The following is a 19,931-nucleotide window of genomic DNA, read 5'->3' as shown; positions in this document are numbered from 1 at the left end:
AGAACAACGACCCTAAGCACACAGTCAAGACACCGCTGGAGTCGCTTCGGGACAAGTCTCTGAATGTCCTTGAGTGGCTAAGCCAGAGCCCGGACTTGAACCTGATCGAACATCTCTGGAGAGATCAGAAAATAGCTGTGCAGCGATACTCTCCATCCAACCTGACACAACTTGAGAGGATCTGCAGAGAAGAAAGGGAGAAACTCTCCAAATACAGGTGTGCCAAGCTTATAGCATCATACTCAAGAAGACGCAAAGCTGTAATCGCTGACAAAGGTGCTTCAACAAATTACTGAGTAAAGGGCCTGAATCCTTATGTAAATGTGATAATTATTTTACATTTTAGGAAAAAAAAGAGAGAAAAAAATTAAACCTGTTTTGGCTTTGTCATTATGTGGTATTGAGGGGATAATTTATTTTAAATCCATTTTAGAATAAGGATGTAACGATGTGGAGAAGGTCAAGGGGTCCGAATACTTTCCGAATGCACTGTATATACTCTGTCAACATGAACTTGCCACATTTCTGCATATCTAAATGTTGAAAGGGTTCTTTGTATCAATGAAGATGTCATTTAGGTGGTACAAATGGTAAGGATACAGAGTTTCTCCACTTTAACATGTTATTCTAGTGCCTGGTTGTTTCTGCCTCAATTCAGCCATTTTCCCCCAAATGACATCTGATCTCTAGTGTCTTTGCCCTGTGAGTCAGTAAGCACATCAACAGTGTATGTGGTGTTGCGTGTCCTTCTGTCCATGTAGGTCAATCACTAAGGTTAAATTTGTGTTCTTTGAGGACAGGCAATACCAAGCAGAGTGTCAAACAACCCCAGAACTCACTGTCTGCACTATAGAGAGATGATTGACAATTCAATTAAATTGTCAGAATTGACAGTCCTTACCCAAAAGTTCAAATTTTGAATATTCTTTTGAACAATCATTTATATAATTTTGTTTAAATATTTATACAGAAACATGCATGTATATTTTTGTCAGATATATATTTATGTATGTTCAAATGTTTTTTATTTTTAAAAGCTGCCCAAATAATTATTCGGTTTAAAATGATTCTCTCAAAGGCTAAAAGGTAGAGATTGTGTTATGAGAGAAATAACTTATTTTTGTACCATGATGATATACAAACTCTACCAAATAGAGAGAGATGTCTGTAGGAAGGTACACTGAGGAGTGGGGGGGGTGAAAGGCAGAGAAGGGATTCCAATACATGAACCTAGTATAATTTCTAGAGTTGCATTAAAAGCCTTTGAGGTTACATTTCTGTTCGAAGGTCTTAGGCTTGTGGTACATGTTACCCACCTGACTGGTTCCCATGTATAATTGTGTCATTGAAAGAGGGGCCTGGGTTTTAATCGCTAACTCTGAGTGTCTAACTGAATGTAGTAATAACTTGAACTGAAAAGCCCACCAGCCTCAGTCAAGTTTTGTTTATAGAAACTTTGTGTGGTGTTGTTTACATCAACTTTGTGCTGTTTAACTATGTGCCTCAGTCTACGTTTCAGTTGCTCACTTCAAGGGTATGAAACTGTCATTTGTATTATATGCCTGTTTGATGTGAGAAATTGTCTCCACAGATTATCAATTACAATTGATATCCGCTATTATTGGTATCAAATGAAGATTTTAAGGTCAAGACAGTCCGGTCTTATTGAAAAATGGGCTAGAAAACAACCTACAAATAGCTTGCGTGAAAGTGGGGATATTTTCAGACTTTCATTGTCTCTAAAAAACAACTTTGAAAGGAGAGGTTATGTTTTCATTAACAATGAATATCGTTTGTGCTTGACTTTCTCCATTCTCTCTGTTTTGAGCTTTTACAATGTTATTTTGTCAGTTGAGCTGTTTACTTTCAAGTACATGTGTATAGCGGTTTGCGAATCCCTTTCAATTTCTAAGATATAAACTGGGTGATTGGAACCCTGAATGCTGATTGGCTGAAACTCATGGTATATCAGACTGTATACCATGGGTATGACGCAACTGCTCTAATTAAGTTGGCTTTTAATAGCAATAAGGCACCTCGGGGGGTTGTGCTATATTGCCAATATAATGTAACGACCCTGGGTTTATACGCGCGGAAATCGACTCTGCCGCATGAGCATGCTTTTGCGATACAGTCGATAGCGCGTCGGACCTCGGGCTCGAAGGTCGAGGGTTCAAGACCGGCGCCTTGCTGTTTGTACTTGGCCGGTGAGCGCGTTCCTGTAAGACGTAGAGTCACAAGCTAGCGCGAGGACGCGCTCTTTGAAAGGAGGGAGTAAGCGCGGAAATCGACTGTGCCACACGAGCATGCTTCTGCGGCAGAGTCGATAGCGCGCCGGACCTCGGGCTAGAAGGTCTAGGTTTCGAGGCCTGCTCCCTACCATGGCTAAGTGGTGCGAACCTCTGTCGTGAACATACCACAGGCCTTCTTGCTTAATTATACATTCTATTTCAAAGCTTGTTATCATGTTGCAAAAGTGTCTCTACAATGTTTTGTGGAGTAAGTTACAACATTATGTTTACAAACATAACCTTGTGGTCATCAGAACAGTATTTAACTAAATTAAATAGATTGTGTACTGACAGTTTCATGACCATTTGTATTCTTACACATGAGAACATGTACTATTTAAACTATTTTAGATCTGTAAATGTGTCAAGAGAATGTACTGTGTATAAATGTTTTGTAAGTAAATTTGAATCATCCAAAATGAAAACTGATTTCTGGCTTAATTTTCGACTTTCTGTAAAAGGTGGCTTCAACACAAATTATCCAAATGTATGTTGTTCATTGCCTTGGTGTCATAACTTGTTCAATCAAAATGGAATCTTATATCAAGACTTCAACTCCCAGACATACTTTGTTGTGGTGTATTTTCGTTTCCTATGTTGACAACCAGCTGATTTCCTGTGTCTTTAAATGTCCTGCCATTATTCTTCAACAAGCAGCAGCTAGGTTCGATGGTTTTCTACCCAAAATAAACCCTCGAACATTGGATACTTTTAACCATTGGGATGCGTAGCTAAATATTTAAGTACCTGTTTTATACTGGTACAGTCTTCGAAACTGTGAGGTTATTAGTAAGATTAAGAGTAGAGATATCGCTGTTTGTCTTTTCTGTTCCGCTTTTCTGCCGCAGTCCGATATTTTCAGCTAACCTTAGCTAGCTTTTTTGATTTTAGCCAGGTAACTAGCTAATACGTTAACTTTACCTTTCTGTCATGAGCTTCTTCACTCAAACGTAATCGTTAGTGAAGTATATGTTTTCTTCAAGAAACCAACCTTGTAAATTGCCACAACCCAGAAGTAACGTTAGCTAGTTAACTTAGCTCCTTGCTAGCTAGCCATGTTACTAGTTACATATTGTCAAGCAGTAGTGGAGGGTTTTCAGTAAAACTCGTCATTAAGGTTAAAGCAACGAGTTTCGAGCCATCTGTGTTTGTGACTGTAATAGCTAACTAAGTTTTCGTGTTGGCAAGCTACTGAAGCTAGCTAGCTCATTTCTAGCCAAACGCTAGCTAAATAGCGACTGTCTAGCAGTGAGTGTATGATTGCTAGACGGTGGTTGATTGGGCAGATAAGCTTCTAGCCTCCATCGTTCGCAGATATCACACGAACGGGCGAATATAGCAACCGATTTGTTCACGTTGACAGCGCGCTTGAGAAGGTGCTAGGCTGTTGAAAGCAGAGAAGGAAAGGGGTGAGAGTACTGAAACGCACACAGTGCTCTTTATGCCAGGGGGTTGGCCCGGTCTCAACCAGCGAAGCGCAGTACACTCGGTTCTGTTCAGATCGGCTTCAGAACCATGACAACTGCAAGGGATCTCGATATGGTGAGTTTGCAACCCAACACAATCCTTAGTGCATAAGATCCAATGCTGTGCCCCGTATGTCTATTAAAATGGTTACAATGCATGTTATGTTTTCCATGTTTAAATTGAACCTTGATTTAACTAGGCAAGTCAGTTAAGAACAAATTCTTATTTACAATGACAGCCTACACCGGCCAAACCCGGACACCACTGGGCCCATTGTGCGCTGCCCGGTGGGGCTCCCAATCACAGCCAGTTGTGATACAGCCTGGATTCAAACCACGGTGTCTGTAGTGACACCTCTAACACTGAGACTGACTGCTGTGCCACTGCGCCACTCAGGAGCCCAAATGTACAGCTATTCTCACAAACAGAATAGCTGTTTCTGTAATCACCATCTGTCAAACTACATTTTGAGATTGACCCACATTTATTCTAGAGGTGAGCCTTAATTGATTGTCTTCCTATCACAAAACCACCCATTTTGGATGCTGTTATTCTCCAAACAAACCCAGTTGACATGTGTAAAGGTAAAGGACCTTGTCCATGGCACTGTTGTGTTAAATCAGGGATGAAGAGGTGATTGATTGTAGGGACTGAGGAGAACCAGTCAATTTGAAATCACAAATGATCTCAAATCAATGAAATGGCTGGTAGGCTACTCTAGGCTGCCTGCCCTGTTGTACCAATGCCAGCTTGTAGTGCTCTAGAGTTATTTTCCACTTCTGCAAATATTTTGCTCATATTTACATTGATATTTTGGCAGACGCTATTATCCAGAGTGACTTAGTAGCAATACGGCCTTTAGTAGCAATACGGCCTTAGCAAAAAGTGCCTCTCTGTTTCCAATGCACACATGTGTTGCACAGACCTTTTCCGTTACTTCAAAGCTGAGTTTTTGAAGTTAATGTTTCTCTTGATTGGATAGTCTAAGAGGATATCCTTGATGGTTAAAAGAACCAAGGGCGGCTAGGCAGATTCGAGTTTGTTTTGTTTGGTTGAGGATAAAAGGGATGAAGGGAAGCTGGGGGGGGGCTTGTTAATGATGACTTTGGTATCTAACCCCACTCAGAGGTTATGCAGTGCATAGGGGGAGGGGCTTCCTCTGCTTAGTAGGGTTGGCGTGTTTGTAAACAGCTCAGTGTAGGACTATCCTTACGATACACCTTGTGGCACAGATTCTTTGTTCTGGCTTCCCCGATTTACCACCAGAAAGTTTAGGGACAAATTAACATATTTTATTATGTGGGGGAATTACCCATTCAATTTTTACCATAACTTTGATATTGGTATCCAAAATATGATGGTGTTTGGAATGGTAGGATATTTGTCATGATTTCCAAGCCATTTGTTGGCTTGTGGTGGGATACCAATATCTACTCTGAAGTTTGTGTGCGCAGCGTGTTACGATCTGTCAACTGATGGAGAGAATCAGAGGGGTGGAGTGTGGCTTCCGGCCATAGGCTAATGATGCTTCAGAACTTTTTTCACTATTAGAGGTCCTGACCTGAGGCTGCTGCCACCGCAGGAGGGAAGGCTATGAGCCAGGGGTCTCTTCCTGTGTAGGAGCTTACGTGTATGCTTAAGGCTACTTACTGGTAGCGGATATTTTATGATTGTTGAATTGATGACTTTATAATAGATGCCGTTTACATAGCCTACATGGAGCATCTGACAGTAACCTCTGAGTTGCACTACTTCATGTGAAATGCTGTTTCTTTCCCTATTTCCCAAATGGATTTCAATACCCAAACTTATTATTATTTTGGAGAAATCATAGTTCACCACATAATTAGTTGTGTGTGTGGGGGGGGGGGGGGGGGTTCTTTTATTCTCTGTGGCAATTGGGATTTGACTCATTGCAGAACCCTGAACAACCTGCCTTACCTTCATTTGTTGTCCTCATTTGGTTTTCAATGAGAGCATTTATTCCCAGCCAAACTCTGCGCAAACACCATGTTGATGATGTAATCCTTAAACCAAGGAGCGATTGAAATCTATGAAAGAAAATGCAATTACCCAAGTCTCCTAAAAATAAACTTCCTTTTGGATTCTGTAAATGACTGACTAACAGATGAAATGGTCCCTTTTTTTTCTTTTTTTGGCCCTTTTAAGGCTAAGATGTTGTAAGTTGCAAGTACAATTAGTGCAACAGCATGGCCAACACATTTTTGCTTCACTTTATTTTAAATGGGTTCATTTAGTGAACTGGGTGGGTACAAAGAAGAGCAGGGAAAACTCCCCAGCTCCCTCCCTCCTTCACACACACCACTATGCCCCTGGGTTACGCATTGGCCATGTAAATTTAATAACGGGGCCCAGGGCTGTCTGGGACACCTGGGGTTATCGCATTAGGCCGACAGCCCAGAGAGAGGAGCTGCCCACAGCGCTGAAGGCCCACTTCACCCCCCCCCCTCAGCTCCACCCTTATCTGTGCATTGTTCTGCTATAGGGACTCACTTCACAACGAGCTCAGTCCTTTCTGAAGGAAGCAGCCCAGTCAAACGGGGCAGAGATCTGCACCAGAGAAATCTAATTAGACAGGAATGTCAATTTCGGTGCAGGCTTCCGAGGGTCATCTCATGTCATTTGAGGTGAGAGAAAACGGAAGGATTCCATGTGATTAGGCTAAGCTACATGCTTCTCATTGCTCGACGGGGTGGAAGTGTAGACTGTATAATTCTGAAATTTTGTGGGATTTTTGTAGAGCCATGTGTAAGATTATTAAGATGTTTTATTTTGTTTTTTTTTTCAGGTGAATCTGCGTCTGATCCTGGTCAGTGGGAAGACACAAGACTTCATCTTCTCCCCCAACGACTCGGCCATGGACATCGCCAAGCACGTCTTTGATAACTGGCCCTTGGGTGAGTTTGTGCATTTTGGGACGTGAATCAGGGAACAACCACAACACTGTCTTTTTATATTGAGTTGTATTGCAGAATTAATCAGGTAAATTTGCAACTTTCTTAATTGTTCTTAATCTGGGTCGGATTTAAAAACATGCTTTCTGTCTCTTGTCACGGGGACCACATTCCAGTTATTATAGGGACAGTTGTTACACAATGCCTTGGCTCTCCACACTCCACCTTCAAACCACTGACGATGGCAGCCATGTTTGTGTGTTCAACCACTGCAGGAAGTCTATGTCTGGGTGGCTGTCTGGCGCTAGTGATATTAGACTGCTTCTGAGTGTTGCTCTGATGTTGTCTCATCTGTGCATCAGGATGGGAGGAGGAGCAGGTGGGCAGTGCCAGCATCCTGCGCCTCATCTTCCAGGGACGCTTCCTGCATGGCAGCGTCACACTTGGCGGTACTTGATGGACCCTCCTTTAAAAAAAAATATATATACACACACACACACACACACACCATCCTACCGGGCTAAAATACACTAGGTAATACTGTATGTCCTTTGAAATGAAGTCTGATTTAAAACATGCCACAGTTGAGGACATGTCATCAAAGATTAAAAAAAAAAAATTAAAGTTTAAATTTTACCCAATTTAGTGGTATCCAATTGTTAGTAACTATGTTGTCTCATCGTTACAACTCCTGCTCTGGAGAGTCGAAGGTCGAAAGCCATGCGTCCTCCGAAACACAACCCAACTAAGCCGCACTGCTTCTTAACACAGCACGCATCCAACCCGGAAGCCAGCCAATGTGTCGGGAGGAAACACGTGACCTGGTCAGCGTGCACTGCACCCAGCCCGCCACAGGAGTCGCTAGTGCGCGATGAGACAAGGATATCCCTACCGGCCAAACCCTCCCTAACCCGGACGACGCTAGGCCGATTGTGCGTCACCCCATGGACCTCCCGGTCGCGGCCGGCTGCGACAGAGCCTGGGCTCGAACCCAGAGTCTCTGGTGGCCTTAGACCACTGCGCCACCCGGGAGGCCCCTAGAATGGACATTCTGAGCATGCTTACTATTTCCAAAATTAAAGAGGATTATCTTGTGATTATATATTCTGCATATGAATTGTTCATTGTCTGTCCTTTTTGTTTTCAAAGCTTTAAAGCTGCCCCCTGGCCGAACAACTGTCATGCACTTGGTTGCCAGAGAGACCCTGCCAGAACCTAACTCCCATGGTGAGAACCTTTCTCTCGCACTCTCTGGTTGTCTGACTCATCTCATCACCTAGCTGTCATGGACCAGTGGTGGGAAAACGTACCCAATTGTCTACTTAAGTAAAAATGCCTTAATATAAAATGACACAACTGAAAGTCACCCAGTAAAATACAAATACAACTGACTTGTTTCTAGTCATCCCTCCTCCTTCTAGTTTTTTTCTTCTCTTGACTTTATATTGCGATTGGCAACTTTCATAAATTAGGTGCATTACCGCCACTGACCTCATTCGTCTTTCAGTCACCCACGTGGGTAAAACCAGTATGGAGATGGCACCTGGGTACCTGCTTCTATAAACCAATGAGGAGATGGGAGAGGCAGGTCTTGCAGCGTGATCTGTGTCACAAATAGAACTGACTTCTATTTTAGCCCTTGGCCACACAGACGCTCGTGAGCAGTGTGGGTGCAATCATTGAATAATATAGATTTCTAAATATATTTTGCAGTGCATGTAATGCGAGCGGTGTATTTGGTTTTAAATAAACTTAAGTATCAAAAGTAAATGTAATTAGTGAAATATACATAAGTATAAAAAGTCTAAATCATTTCAAATTTGTTATATTAAGCAAACCAGATGGCACCATTTTCTAAATTTACAGATAGCCAGGGGCATACTCCAACACTCAGACATAATTAGTCACTTTACCTCTACCTACATGTACATATTACCTCAACTAACCGGTGCCTCCGCACATTGACTCTGTACCGGTACCCCCTGTATATAGTCGTGTTATTGTATTGTTGCTCTTTAATGATTTATTATTCTTTAAAAAAAAAATGTTTTACTTCAGTTTGAGTAAATACTTTCTTAACACTTATTTTTCTTAACGGCAGTGTTGGTTAAGGGCTTGTAAAGGAAGCATTTCCCTAAGCATTTCACCCGTTGTATTCGGCGCATGTCACATACGATTTGATAATTTGCAAACGAAGTATGTGTGTGTAGTGAGTCTGCCAGTTCAGAGGAGATAGGGATGACCAGGGATGTTCTGTTGATAAGTGCTTGAATTGGACCATTTTCCTGTCCTACTAAGCATTCAAAATGTAATTTTTGGATGTCAGGGAATTTACGGAGTAAAAAGTACATTCTTTTCTTTAGGAATGTAGTGAACTAAATTGTAAAAAATAATAAATGTACAGATACCAAAAAAATACTACTTAAGTAGTAATTTAAAGTATTTTTTACTTAAGTACTTTACACCAGTGTCAGGGACACTGTTGAGCTGTAATTGCTACAGCGGTAGGCCTTATTGTCCCTTTAAACCTGAAAGCCTGGTGTGATATTTTCTCTTTCGTTGTCTGATGTCAAGTTTCTTTGTATCGTCCTCTTTGTAGGTCAGCGTAACCGGGAGAAGATCACAGAGAGCAACTGCTGTCTGCTCTTGTAAAAACAACAAACAACAATCCTTTCACTCCCCTCCCCCACATTCATCCTATGCTCGGCTTCTGTCTGCCCGTCAACCCTGGATTTGGGGAGATCACAGGAAGATGGGTCACAGAGCTGTCAGCGGGTGGTCTGTTGCACGTGTTTGTTGCACTCTGGCCCAATCCGTGGCTTAGGAATTATGTAGGTTTTTTCATGCCAATTTATTCAAAACGATTTTCTTTTGTTCACCCTTTTGCCAAATTTTGCCTTTCCTTCTCTCTGCTGTAAAATCATGTTAAGAATTTGTACATATAATATCTGTGGTTACCCAGGAGGAGCATATATCCTGTGTAGCCAGGGGGGGGGGATATACAGGTTTTGAAGACTCACCTTACAAAGCAACACTAACAAACTCTTTGGAACTTTGACCCGTACTGTGCATACAGTTGTTTGCATTACCCCTGAAGACTCGGCATAGTTTGCTCCATGTGTCTTTCTGCTAATGAAATGGAAGTTCCCACGGGTTTGGCACTTAACTGGGTTGTTTATTTGAAAGTGTGTCTTTGTAACTTTTATGTATGGTCTTAATCTTCCCGTCTTAGAGGAAGAGATTCATTTCCTACTGTTATACAAAGTGCCGTCCCCCCCACCCGATGTAGACTGTGTACAGTAGTTGCCTCATACTGGCAGGGAGTGTTTAGTCTGCCATAACACCAGTGGACTGGAGTGGTGTATCTTTCTGTGCCATGGGCCACACGTGTTCGTTCCTGGACCAACACAGAGGAAGAGTTCAAAATTGTAAATGGACAGCTGTGTCAACACCTGAGTGGATGTGTGTGACATTGTCATGTTGGATCACCTCCTTGAGGATGAACTGGTTTAGCAAGAAGAAGAATATAAACTAACTCCTACATGTCCTCCCCCTGGTTGTAAAAGCCTTTCTTTTTTTTCTTTTTTTAAAACTGAGTGAAAATATTTTGAAGGAGTGCTTCTGAGTGACCATTTTGTGTCATTCTGAATGGCTTTACGTTTCTGATCAACATGACCGTTTAGACTGTACCACACCCAGTCTCATGAGGAAGCCCTGTATCCTCGCCACTCCCCGTCTGACCTGAGTGAGGAGTAAGGGAATCGACGCCAGGAGCCAGTCAACCGTGAGGTGGTGGTGGGAGGGTTTCCTACAGGACATAAGGGCTAGAGGCATGGGAGGGAGCAACTGGAAAATGAGGAAATTATGTATTTTTACCACCTTTGTTTGGATGCTGTCTGTTTTTGCCTTTTTGATTTATTCTGTAATCATATTAATATTGTATTTTTAAAAATCTTGTATTGTTTATTGTGTTTTTGTCTGACTCCTGTTAATTGAATTATTTTTGTTCCAGGGGTTGTATGTATATGTCTGGGAATGTAGATCATGTTCTGTGTGTTAGTGGATGGGCTGGGGAAATGTCTGTGTAGTGCGACAGTATGGCTGTGTTTACACAGGCAGCCCAATTCGGATATATATATTTCAGTTATTGGCCTTGGTATTTTTTGACCGAAAAGCTCTGAAAAATATCTTATGTGAAAGGTCAAAAGACCAGTTAGTGGAGAAAAAAATATCAGAAATAGGATGCCTACGTAAACCCAGCCTTAGTGTGTTTTAGAGTGAGTAATGGGTGTGTGTTTTGTCAGGTGTGTGCTCGTGCGCCTAAATACTGAGTGAGTGTGTGGGTGAGAACTGTGGGATAGTTATGTAGGAGGGCAGATTGGTCTTGGGTGGCTGTGGTTTCCATGGAAACAGTGTGGTTCCTTCCTTTGAGTGAGTCTTTTGGTTAGTGTTTGTCAACCAATGTCACTGCTATGAAATTTATCTCAATGTGAATAAATGTAAAAAATAAAAAGTGATCTGCTTTAAGGTATTGTAAATTAATAAACATCTTTAAATATTACTTGTTTTTTTATTTAAAGGAACAGGGGAGTAGAAATCAAGTTTGTTAAGCAGTGTTGGGGAGTAATGAACTACATGTAGTTCAACTAGTAATTTAATTACATTTTGCAGTAGCTTGGTGGTAGTTGAACTAAATTCTAATCTAGGTAGTGTGTTCAATAGTTTGTTACTTTTTTTGCCGTGTAGCTAACTACTGGAACAACACTACCTTTTAGCTAAAACATGGGTGAAGTAGGCAATCACTTCCTTTAATTTGTCGTCAGACCTGCCTTTATTCTCATTTGAAACATTTTCTTAACGTAAGACCCCAAGGTGATCTGTTCTTGCAATTTGTAGTCTGACGGTTCAGATTTTTTTTCAGGAAATAGTTTGGCTGTATTGAACTACCTTTTTCAAAGTAATATCTAAAAAGTCAACCATATTTCTAAAGGGTAACTTAAATTCTTTCAGTGAGAAGTAATTGGTAGCTTGAATTATGTTTTCAGAGTATCTTCCCCAACACTGTAGTTAAGCATGTGGCTTGCCTCTGGGTGGCAGTGTTGTGTAGATACTCAATATTCTCGCTGTGTCCTTCTGGGCTGAGGCATATTACTCTTCCAACATCTGGTTAAATTCCATACTGGTAAGATTAATACCTCTTTTGCCATCCTATAAGGGCAAAATGTTGATGTTGGCTGTTCTATAAACAGTTTTCCTCTGACTAATAATGATTGACTGGCGTTATCTATTATTCAGAGGTTCTGATAGTCGTAGACTGATAGTTACTCTCTGGTATCACATAAATGACATTAACAAAGGATAAGTACGAGTGACTGATGGATCACTGTATGTGGACTTGGATAACTAAAATGTAATCGGTCACCAGATTGGTTTTAGAATGTGTTCAAAGGGTCATATTAATGTTGCTTCCGGCGTTGGAAATAAGTTTGGGCCTCTTGGATTCTGTCTGAGACTTAGACCCCATATAAAATGCTTTGCATGTCGTGATGATTGAGTCGTAACATTTGGTTGAGCTGTTATTATTCGATATGTTCTCTCCCGTCTGTTTTGGAAAAATCTGGTTATGACGCATAGCCAAGGGAACTCCAGGTTTCCAGTTAACGTTGGCGATAAATGTCAAGCCCCCGGAATTATTCTAAAACCTAGTGCCGTTCTTAATCTTTTTAAATCAAACTACTTGTCCTTCCATGCATCTGCTCATGTCTCTGTCTGGCAGCTTCTAGTTTTGTGTCTGGCAGTGGATTTAGTAAGAACACACAGAGGGAAGACGAGCAAGATGGTCATGAGAGGGGTCTGAACTGTGAGGTGATAACCAGAAACTGACCTGGACACAGGGAAGCAGCATCTGTTGAAAGCATTGCTACTCAAAACTGTTTCAGGATGAATAACTATGCGGTATTGCATGAGCCGGGGCACGTGCAGTCAGTCGGTCGAGTGTGTTAGAGTGGGCCCCGATCCAGGGTTAACAACCAAGAGAAACGGAACCACACGGTTCAGCTGGGCCATCTCTTGGGGTGTTGTGCTATGCTGCTGTGGTGGTGGTAATGGGGAGGGGGGAGTCTAGCTGCCGTACCCAGCTTCCTCTGACATTGGCTGGGGACGCTTTGCAGGGAAGCTGTGATGTGGCGCAGCGGAGGACTGTCTTTCTAGAGATTTCTGAGGCCCTGGGAGAGCCATCTCTCTTTTCCCCTCTGCCTGGGCTCTATCTGTTTCTCACACTCCTCCTCCTGCCTTTCTCCCTCTCTCTCTCAGAGGCCCTCTGCAGGCACTCTGGGTAATAGGTGTGTCAACATCATAAAAGTGATAGATGTGTAAGGCTGTTCACCGGCAGGGGGGTTGTGACTTAGAAATGTTTTTTTCCTCTGTTTTTTAAGCCTACCAGAATCCCTTTCCCCCTTCTTGCTTCTGGCTAGTGCAGAGCCTTTTTGCCTTGTCAGTCCCACTTATATTAAAACCAGCTGTGAATGCACACAAACACACACACATACATACACACACACACAGTTGAGCATAAGCTGAGGACAGGCTACTGATGCCACAGACTCTGGGCTCGTCCATTTTTAAATGTTTTAATCTGTCAGCCTTTATGTACAGTCTGGTTAGTCAGACAGTAGTGGGAGAAAGCCAGATGGGATGTGTCGCTGTCTGTGTGAAAGTGGTTGTACACTCGTGCCTATTTGTTAAGGTGTGTGCATTTATTTGTCTGTTTTTTTCTATAAATCAGAAACCCACTGAGAGTGGAGTTATGAGAGTTCAGTAGGCCAATATGAAAACACACACATCCACCACACACCCACACACACGGCAGGGTGTCAATGAGGGAATGAGTGTTCACACACTGACTTCAGTAGTCTTTCTCCTCTCTTCACTCCCATCTCCAATCATCCCCTCTCCTCCTAATTGGAAAAATTACTTCAGTTCGTATGACTCCTTCATTCCACATGAACAGACCGACACTAGACAGAAGTCAGGGACAGGACGTGGAGTTTGTCCGGGCGTGTGAAGGGGGAAGGGTATGGCAATCAACATAGTCCTACTGTTTTCACAGCCAATAAGCAACGGCACCACTGTAGAACTGTCAAACACAAGGCAGCATTTCGCTACATCATTTTTTCCTTTGGCCGTTGATTTTACCAGATGGTCCCTTGTGCTCTATAGCATGCCACTGTAAAAAGGGGCAGGCCAGAGCAGGGGGGCTTGACAACAATATAGCCTCTGTACCTCACAAAGCAGGGGTGACCAGGTGAGAATGAGAGAGAGTAGTCTAAAGAGAGCAAATACCGAGGAGGGGAGCCCCGCCTGAGGCATCCTGAGATTTAATCTGTTGCTCCCACAGGTTTCTAGACCGATTAATCAACAGTAAAGCGAGTATAAACCATTATGTACGCTTGCTTCCTTGTGGTCTCTTCTGTTTCAATCTCACAGTCTTCTGTCTTCCTGCCTCAGACACACTCTCATACACAACAACACATTTAGATCCTCTCATATCACATCATTCGGTCCTGCTTATGTACAGCACTAATGTACAAACATGCTTTTAAATGAAATTCCTTTACTCTGCTGTTAGGGATTTTCTTCTTAGTCTTGAACCCCAACCAGCGTATTAAGAGTATTATAAAACAGGTGGTTCGAGCCCTGAATGCTGATTGGCTGACAGCCGTGGTATATCAGACCTTATACCAAGGATATGACAAAGCATTTCTTTTTACTTCTCTAATTACGTTGGTAACCAGTTTATAATAGCAATAAGGCATCTCGGGGGTTTGTGATATATGGCCAATATACCATGGCTAAGGGCTGAGTCCACAAGAACAGCCCTTCACTGCATATATCACACCACCTTGGGCCTTTTTGCTTAACTATCATCCATCCCATTGACAGTAACCCCCACCACACACACATGTGCATAGGAAAGTAGAAATGAACAGAGGAAAGGAAGATATGTGGTAGGTTAAACGGATAGCAATACAGTGCATTCAAAAAGTATTCAGACCCCTTCCCTTTTTCCAAGACTGATCAATGGAAACAGGATGCACCTGGGCTCAATTTCAAGTTTCATAGCAAAGGGTCTGAATACTTGTGTAAATAAGGTATTTCTGTCTTTAATTTTTTATAAATTTGCAAAAATGTCTAAAAACCTGTTTTTTCTTTGTCATTATGGGGTATTGTGTGTAGATTGACGAGGGGGGAAAAAACTATTTAATCCATTTTAGAATAAGGCTGAAACATAACAAAATGTGGAAAAAGTCAAGGGGTCTGAGGGGTCTGAATACTTTTTGAATGCACAATGTGTCATGGCCAGGATAAGAGCCACGTCAAGACTCTTTGGATGAATGGATCTGCTGAAGATAATAAATTAGCGCTGGTGTTAGTGGAAGTATGACTATTAGCAGTGGTATTAGTGATCATTTGAGATTGAATAGTAATCTCTGCCAAGACAAGAGTCCTCTATGGGTTCCCCACCTCACTTGGGACTGGCGATGAAAATACAAATAGGGCCGGTTGATGTTTTTCTACAGTAACATTTTTCCAGAGATTTGTTTGGATTATTTGGCTTGGCTCTCTGTATGCTCATTGTTAGAGCAGGGTGAGCGGTCACTTTGGGGGACTGGTTTCTAGCCAAACTCTTTCTCTGGCTTCCCTTGAAATGAAAGGATTAAAAAAAAGATAGGAGGGAAAAACATTCTAAAGATTTTTTTTTTAAAGAGGAGCTGGGCCAAAACTTGTTGACTGCATGCCTTCCAGAGTGGTTCAGAATGATAAATGATCAGTTCCCTCTGACAGCTTTACTTATTGACCATCTTTGTGTTTGATTATACTTTAGTTATCGACGTTGAATTATTTAGCTTAATCAAAACAGTTCAGCAGTTTTGGTCAACCGTGAATTGTAAATGTATCCATTGTCGGTTTTAGAAGCCTACCAATGGATGCTTGTTATGGTTCTGCTCCACCAAACAGCCATGATCTTTCAATATAAGGACAGTATACATTTTCAGTATAGATATTCTGACAGCTGTTGTTGTTGGTTTACATAAATCTTACCACAAAAGAACATTGTTTAATGCTGATTTATGACAAGTCATATTTCTCTCCAGCTTTGATTATATGACATTCGTTACATCTCTGGTTTGCTGTCATGAATATGTATCTTTAATGGCTTCCATTTGGTTCATATTTGCATTTTCTCATCCCTCTGTTCTCCTTTCGTGATGGTGATGATGATTTATTAATGGGTGGCTTTGGTTTCTGCATCTCCTCAGTGGCTCAGACACTCAACTCCCGAGGTACCTGAAAGATGAGTAGTATTGGTAAGGCGTTGTTTGTTTGAAGTTTGGTGTCCATATCATGTCTAGGACTGTTTAGTAGATGTGCTAATTGTGTTTTGGATCAATGGACTCAAAGGGGATGAGAAGTGACCTAATCTGGGCATGTGCCCATCTCTTTAATACCTTCCTCATCCACTGACCTACACAGTGGTGCTGTGAGACCCGACTGGACCATAGACATATATGAAACTGGACTCAAACCGCCTGGCCAAAATAGTCTATGACACCATTCCAACCAACTAATCCCAGTTGCGTGAGTATTTGAGAGTGTTTCCAAATACTGTGAAATTGGGTGTGTTCTGTGTGTGTGAGAAAGTGGGTGTCTCCCTCCAGTATGTAATTAAATACATGTTTTTATGTGTTTATGGGTGTTTGCACAGTATCTGCAAACATTGATGCTGTATTTCATTTCTATTGATTGCCTTTATCTAAGTGAGAGATCATAAGGGGTTCGCTGTCAGGTGGGGGTAGGATCCGGAGGTCTGCCCATTGCCCAACCATTTTACACTACATTACTGCTCTTATCCACACTAATGGGCTCTCTTGGTGGGATTCCCAATGGTGATGGGGATTTAAATACCTGGCCCCTCGCCCACCACAGCTGTGCATGGATACATTTTGGCTGCATGTCTGCTGTAGGCATTATGATGCCATTTATCAAGTTGTTCCATCAAACTCCAAACCGGCATGAGAGTACCAATGAATCAAACTCCCCCTGTTCATTTTAAATGGGATTCCCATCCAATGTACAGTGTATGGGGATTGACTTGAGTTCAATGATGAACCCTTATGGATCCACAATGGATTTGTCTGGTTGTGTGTGGTCTGACTATGCAGTGACTGACCTTATTGGTTGCATAGGGTCAACACAGAGTCAAGACATGGGCCGGCCTAACCTTGGCCAAGTTGAATCTGACATCTCAGCATCTCCATCAGAGGGTATAATTTCACTGTTAGTCTACACCTGTTGTTTATGACACGTGACAAATAAAAACCTGCATTGATTCAGATGAGGGAGTGTAGGGAGCCAGCGGGTTTCAGGACAAGGTTGGACGGTACTGAGATCCACCCGGCTTCACTAAGGTCCTGTGTTGCATTGTTGAATATCCTCTGCAGTTTCCTGGTGTTACAGCCAAAGAAAAGGGCAAAAACAACACTTGGAAGATGAATAAAGAAAACGAAAGGGTAGAGGGTGGAAAGCGTCCCAAAAGAGAAAAGAGTGCGAAAAAGAGAGGGTGGGAAAGGTGAGGATCAGGGGAGAGCGCTGAGAGTTGCTGCATCTCATTACTGAGTAAAGGGAGAAGACACTGTCCCTGAGGGGTTTGGTCTCTATTCTTCATCTGTGTGCTATGCTGATTCCCTGTGCCTGGGTCTCTGGGCTGGGAAGGCTGATTCAGGGACGGCTCTCCATGGCTCAGCAAGAGGCCCATCTGTCTGTCACGTGGAGTCTGTGCGACTCATGAAAAGAAACATCAATATCTAACAACACGGAGCCAGCTGAAGTGAATTCAGCCGTCCCTCGTTCCAGGACCACCACATAAAACTCCCTCTTGCTTGTTCCGTGTACTGTTTACTCCAGAGCTATTTGTTATTCTGTTTGATGCTGTGTCTCTCCAACCAGTCTCTCTGTTTACATCCGTTTGCTCAGCATTATTTATGACATCAACAGATGGATTTGATAAAGCAGAGGGGATTTGTTAGAGTACTTCAATTGGAACTATGTTGTAGTCAATGAAGCAATACATACTGACCTCCATGTGAACTAGCAGTGAGTGTTCATACCTCTTGTCTCTGTCGGTCTGTCTGAGGGTTCTGTCCTGCTGGGCCTCAGAGGCTGGGAAGCCAACAGCGGGTGCAGGGAAGCAGGAGCCAGTGGTGCTGATAGCAGCAACAAGTAAAGGTCACGTTGACTGTATATTTCTGCCGAGCTGTGGATATTATGATTTAATGACAGCAGGTTTGTGTTTGGGTTCTTCACAGGTCTCCGTTTATGGAGACTGAGAGAGAGGATGAACCAGATCCATCCCTGTTTTTGTCTGTTCTCTCAGAGTGTGTGTTGTGGGTGAAAGGACATCTGGGAATTGTTGGTGGAGTAAATTGAGTTAAACATGGTGGATCTGGTGAACCAACACTCTTTTTAAGCAAGCACACCAGTCAAGTTCTTCCACAGGCCGATCTCGACAAAATATTTCTGTATGCTTCTCGCTTCGTGCGCAGGGGGCATTGTCCACAAACCGTTGCCACAAATTTGGAAGCACAGAATTGTCTAGAATGTCATTGTATGCTGTAGCATTAAGATGTTCCTTCACTGGAACTAAGTACCCTGATCCATGAAAAACAGCCCCAGACCATTATTCCTTCTCCACCAATCTTTACAGTGGGCACTATGCATTGGGACAGGTAGCGTTCTCCTGGCATCCGTCAATCCCAGATTCTTCTGTCGGACTGATACAGTATATGGTGAAGGGTGATTCATCACTCCAGAGAACACGTTTACACTGCTCCAGAGTCCGGCGAGCTTTACACCACTCCAGCCAATGGAAACCCATGTCATGAAGCTTCAGACGAACAGTTATTGTGCTGATGTTGCTTCCAGAGGCAGTTTGGAACTCGGTGGTGAGTGTTACAGATGCGCTTCAGCACTCAGCGGTCACGTTTTGTGAGCTTGTGCTGTCTACCCCTTCGAGGCTAGGCAGGGCATAATTTGAACAAACTGACATGTTGGAAAGGTGGCATACTATGACGGTGCCACGTTGAAAGTGACACTTCAGTAAGGCCATTCTACTGCCAATGTTTTGTCTATGGAGATTGCATGGCTGTGTGCTCAATTTTATACACCTGTCAGCATCGGGTGTGGCTGAAATAGCCGAATCCACTAATGTGAAGGGGTGACCACATACGTTTGTATATATAGTGTAACTTAATAACATCTTATTCCAACTTGTGCTCAGAATAGGAAAACAGAAATTATGCACATCCACATGTGGCACCAACCTGGTCTCAGAGCATTTCGTATTATTCTGTACGTAAATCCAAGACACTCCATTTGGTATGATATGTGATGTTTAGTATGGTTAGATAAGACAGATGGTTAATTAAGGCAAAAACAAAAGGAGGGTGGATGGGTGGGCGTATATTACGCGTGTAACCTAAGTAACCTACTGTCTTTATCAGTGATTGAAATGCACTGTATACAAAATTGTGTACAATGTCCATAGGCACAATTTATTTATGAAAAGGTTGAAGTCAAAAGTGTAACAACATAACACATTCTTTCATCTTGTACTGCTTCTCTAATCTTGTACTGTTCAAACCATTTTAATTTTGGTTACTTAAGACAGAAACGAGGGAGATTGGTCAGGAAGGAAGAATGGGCGTATAATGCAAATGTATAGCAACCCAAAGGTTGTGTGTTTGAATCTCATAACAGATAACTTTAGCATTTTCGCTAAATAGCGACATTGCAACTACTTACTAATTTTTAGCTACTTTGCAATTAGCGAACCATTCTACCAAACCATAACCTTAACCCCTTTAACCTAACTCCTAAACTTAACCCTAACCCGAAGCCTAGCAAACGTTAGCCACCTAGCTAGAATTCGTAACATATCATACGTTTTGCAAATTCATAACATATTGTACGTTTTGAAAATCTGGACATATCATACTAATTATAATTCGTAACATATTTTACGAAATGGGTGATGGACATCCACAAAATAATTTATATCATACTAAATGGAGTATTTCGGATTTATGTACAGAATAATACGACATGCTCTGAGACCAGGTTGGTGGCACGGGAGCTGAGCGAAAAGAAAAGCTAGTCAAAATATACAATACTCACAAAAGAAAGCAGACATTCACTTTCT

The 19,931-nt window shown here is 42.2% G+C and overlaps 1 protein-coding gene and 1 long non-coding RNA gene across 2 annotated transcripts; both read left to right on the top strand.

Annotated features, from left to right (window-relative positions):
- Nucleotides 1-374: 374 nt before the first annotated feature.
- On the top strand, nucleotides 375-2,716 carry LOC124011020. The gene is made up of 2 exons (XR_006834535.1): nucleotides 375-2,207; nucleotides 2,252-2,716. It is a non-coding gene; the product is annotated as an uncharacterized LOC124011020 (long non-coding RNA).
- Nucleotides 2,717-2,901: 185 nt separating this feature from the next.
- On the top strand, nucleotides 2,902-11,234 carry LOC124011128 (ubiquitin-like protein 3). Its single transcript, XM_046324187.1, has 5 exons — nucleotides 2,902-3,833; nucleotides 6,568-6,676; nucleotides 7,036-7,122; nucleotides 7,823-7,900; nucleotides 9,273-11,234. The coding sequence occupies exons 1-5, from the start codon at nucleotides 3,807-3,809 to the stop codon at nucleotides 9,323-9,325; spliced, it is 354 nt and encodes a 117-aa protein (XP_046180143.1). The 5' UTR covers nucleotides 2,902-3,806; the 3' UTR covers nucleotides 9,326-11,234.
- Nucleotides 11,235-19,931: the final 8,697 nt, after the last annotated feature.

Source organism: Oncorhynchus gorbuscha, linkage group LG23 (assembly GCF_021184085.1).
Source record: "Oncorhynchus gorbuscha isolate QuinsamMale2020 ecotype Even-year linkage group LG23, OgorEven_v1.0, whole genome shotgun sequence".
NCBI lineage: Eukaryota > Metazoa > Chordata > Actinopteri > Salmoniformes > Salmonidae > Oncorhynchus > Oncorhynchus gorbuscha.
This window is presented reverse-complemented; position numbering and strand designations above follow the sequence as displayed.

Coding starts and splice junctions, on each gene's coding strand:
- LOC124011128 (XM_046324187.1), top strand. CDS start 3,807: ATGACAACTGCAAGGGATCTCGATATG. Junction 3,834..6,567: donor CTGCAAGGGATCTCGATATG/GTGAGTTTGCAA, acceptor TTTTTTTTTCAG/GTGAATCTGCGTCTGATCCT. Junction 6,677..7,035: donor CTTTGATAACTGGCCCTTGG/GTGAGTTTGTGC, acceptor TCTGTGCATCAG/GATGGGAGGAGGAGCAGGTG.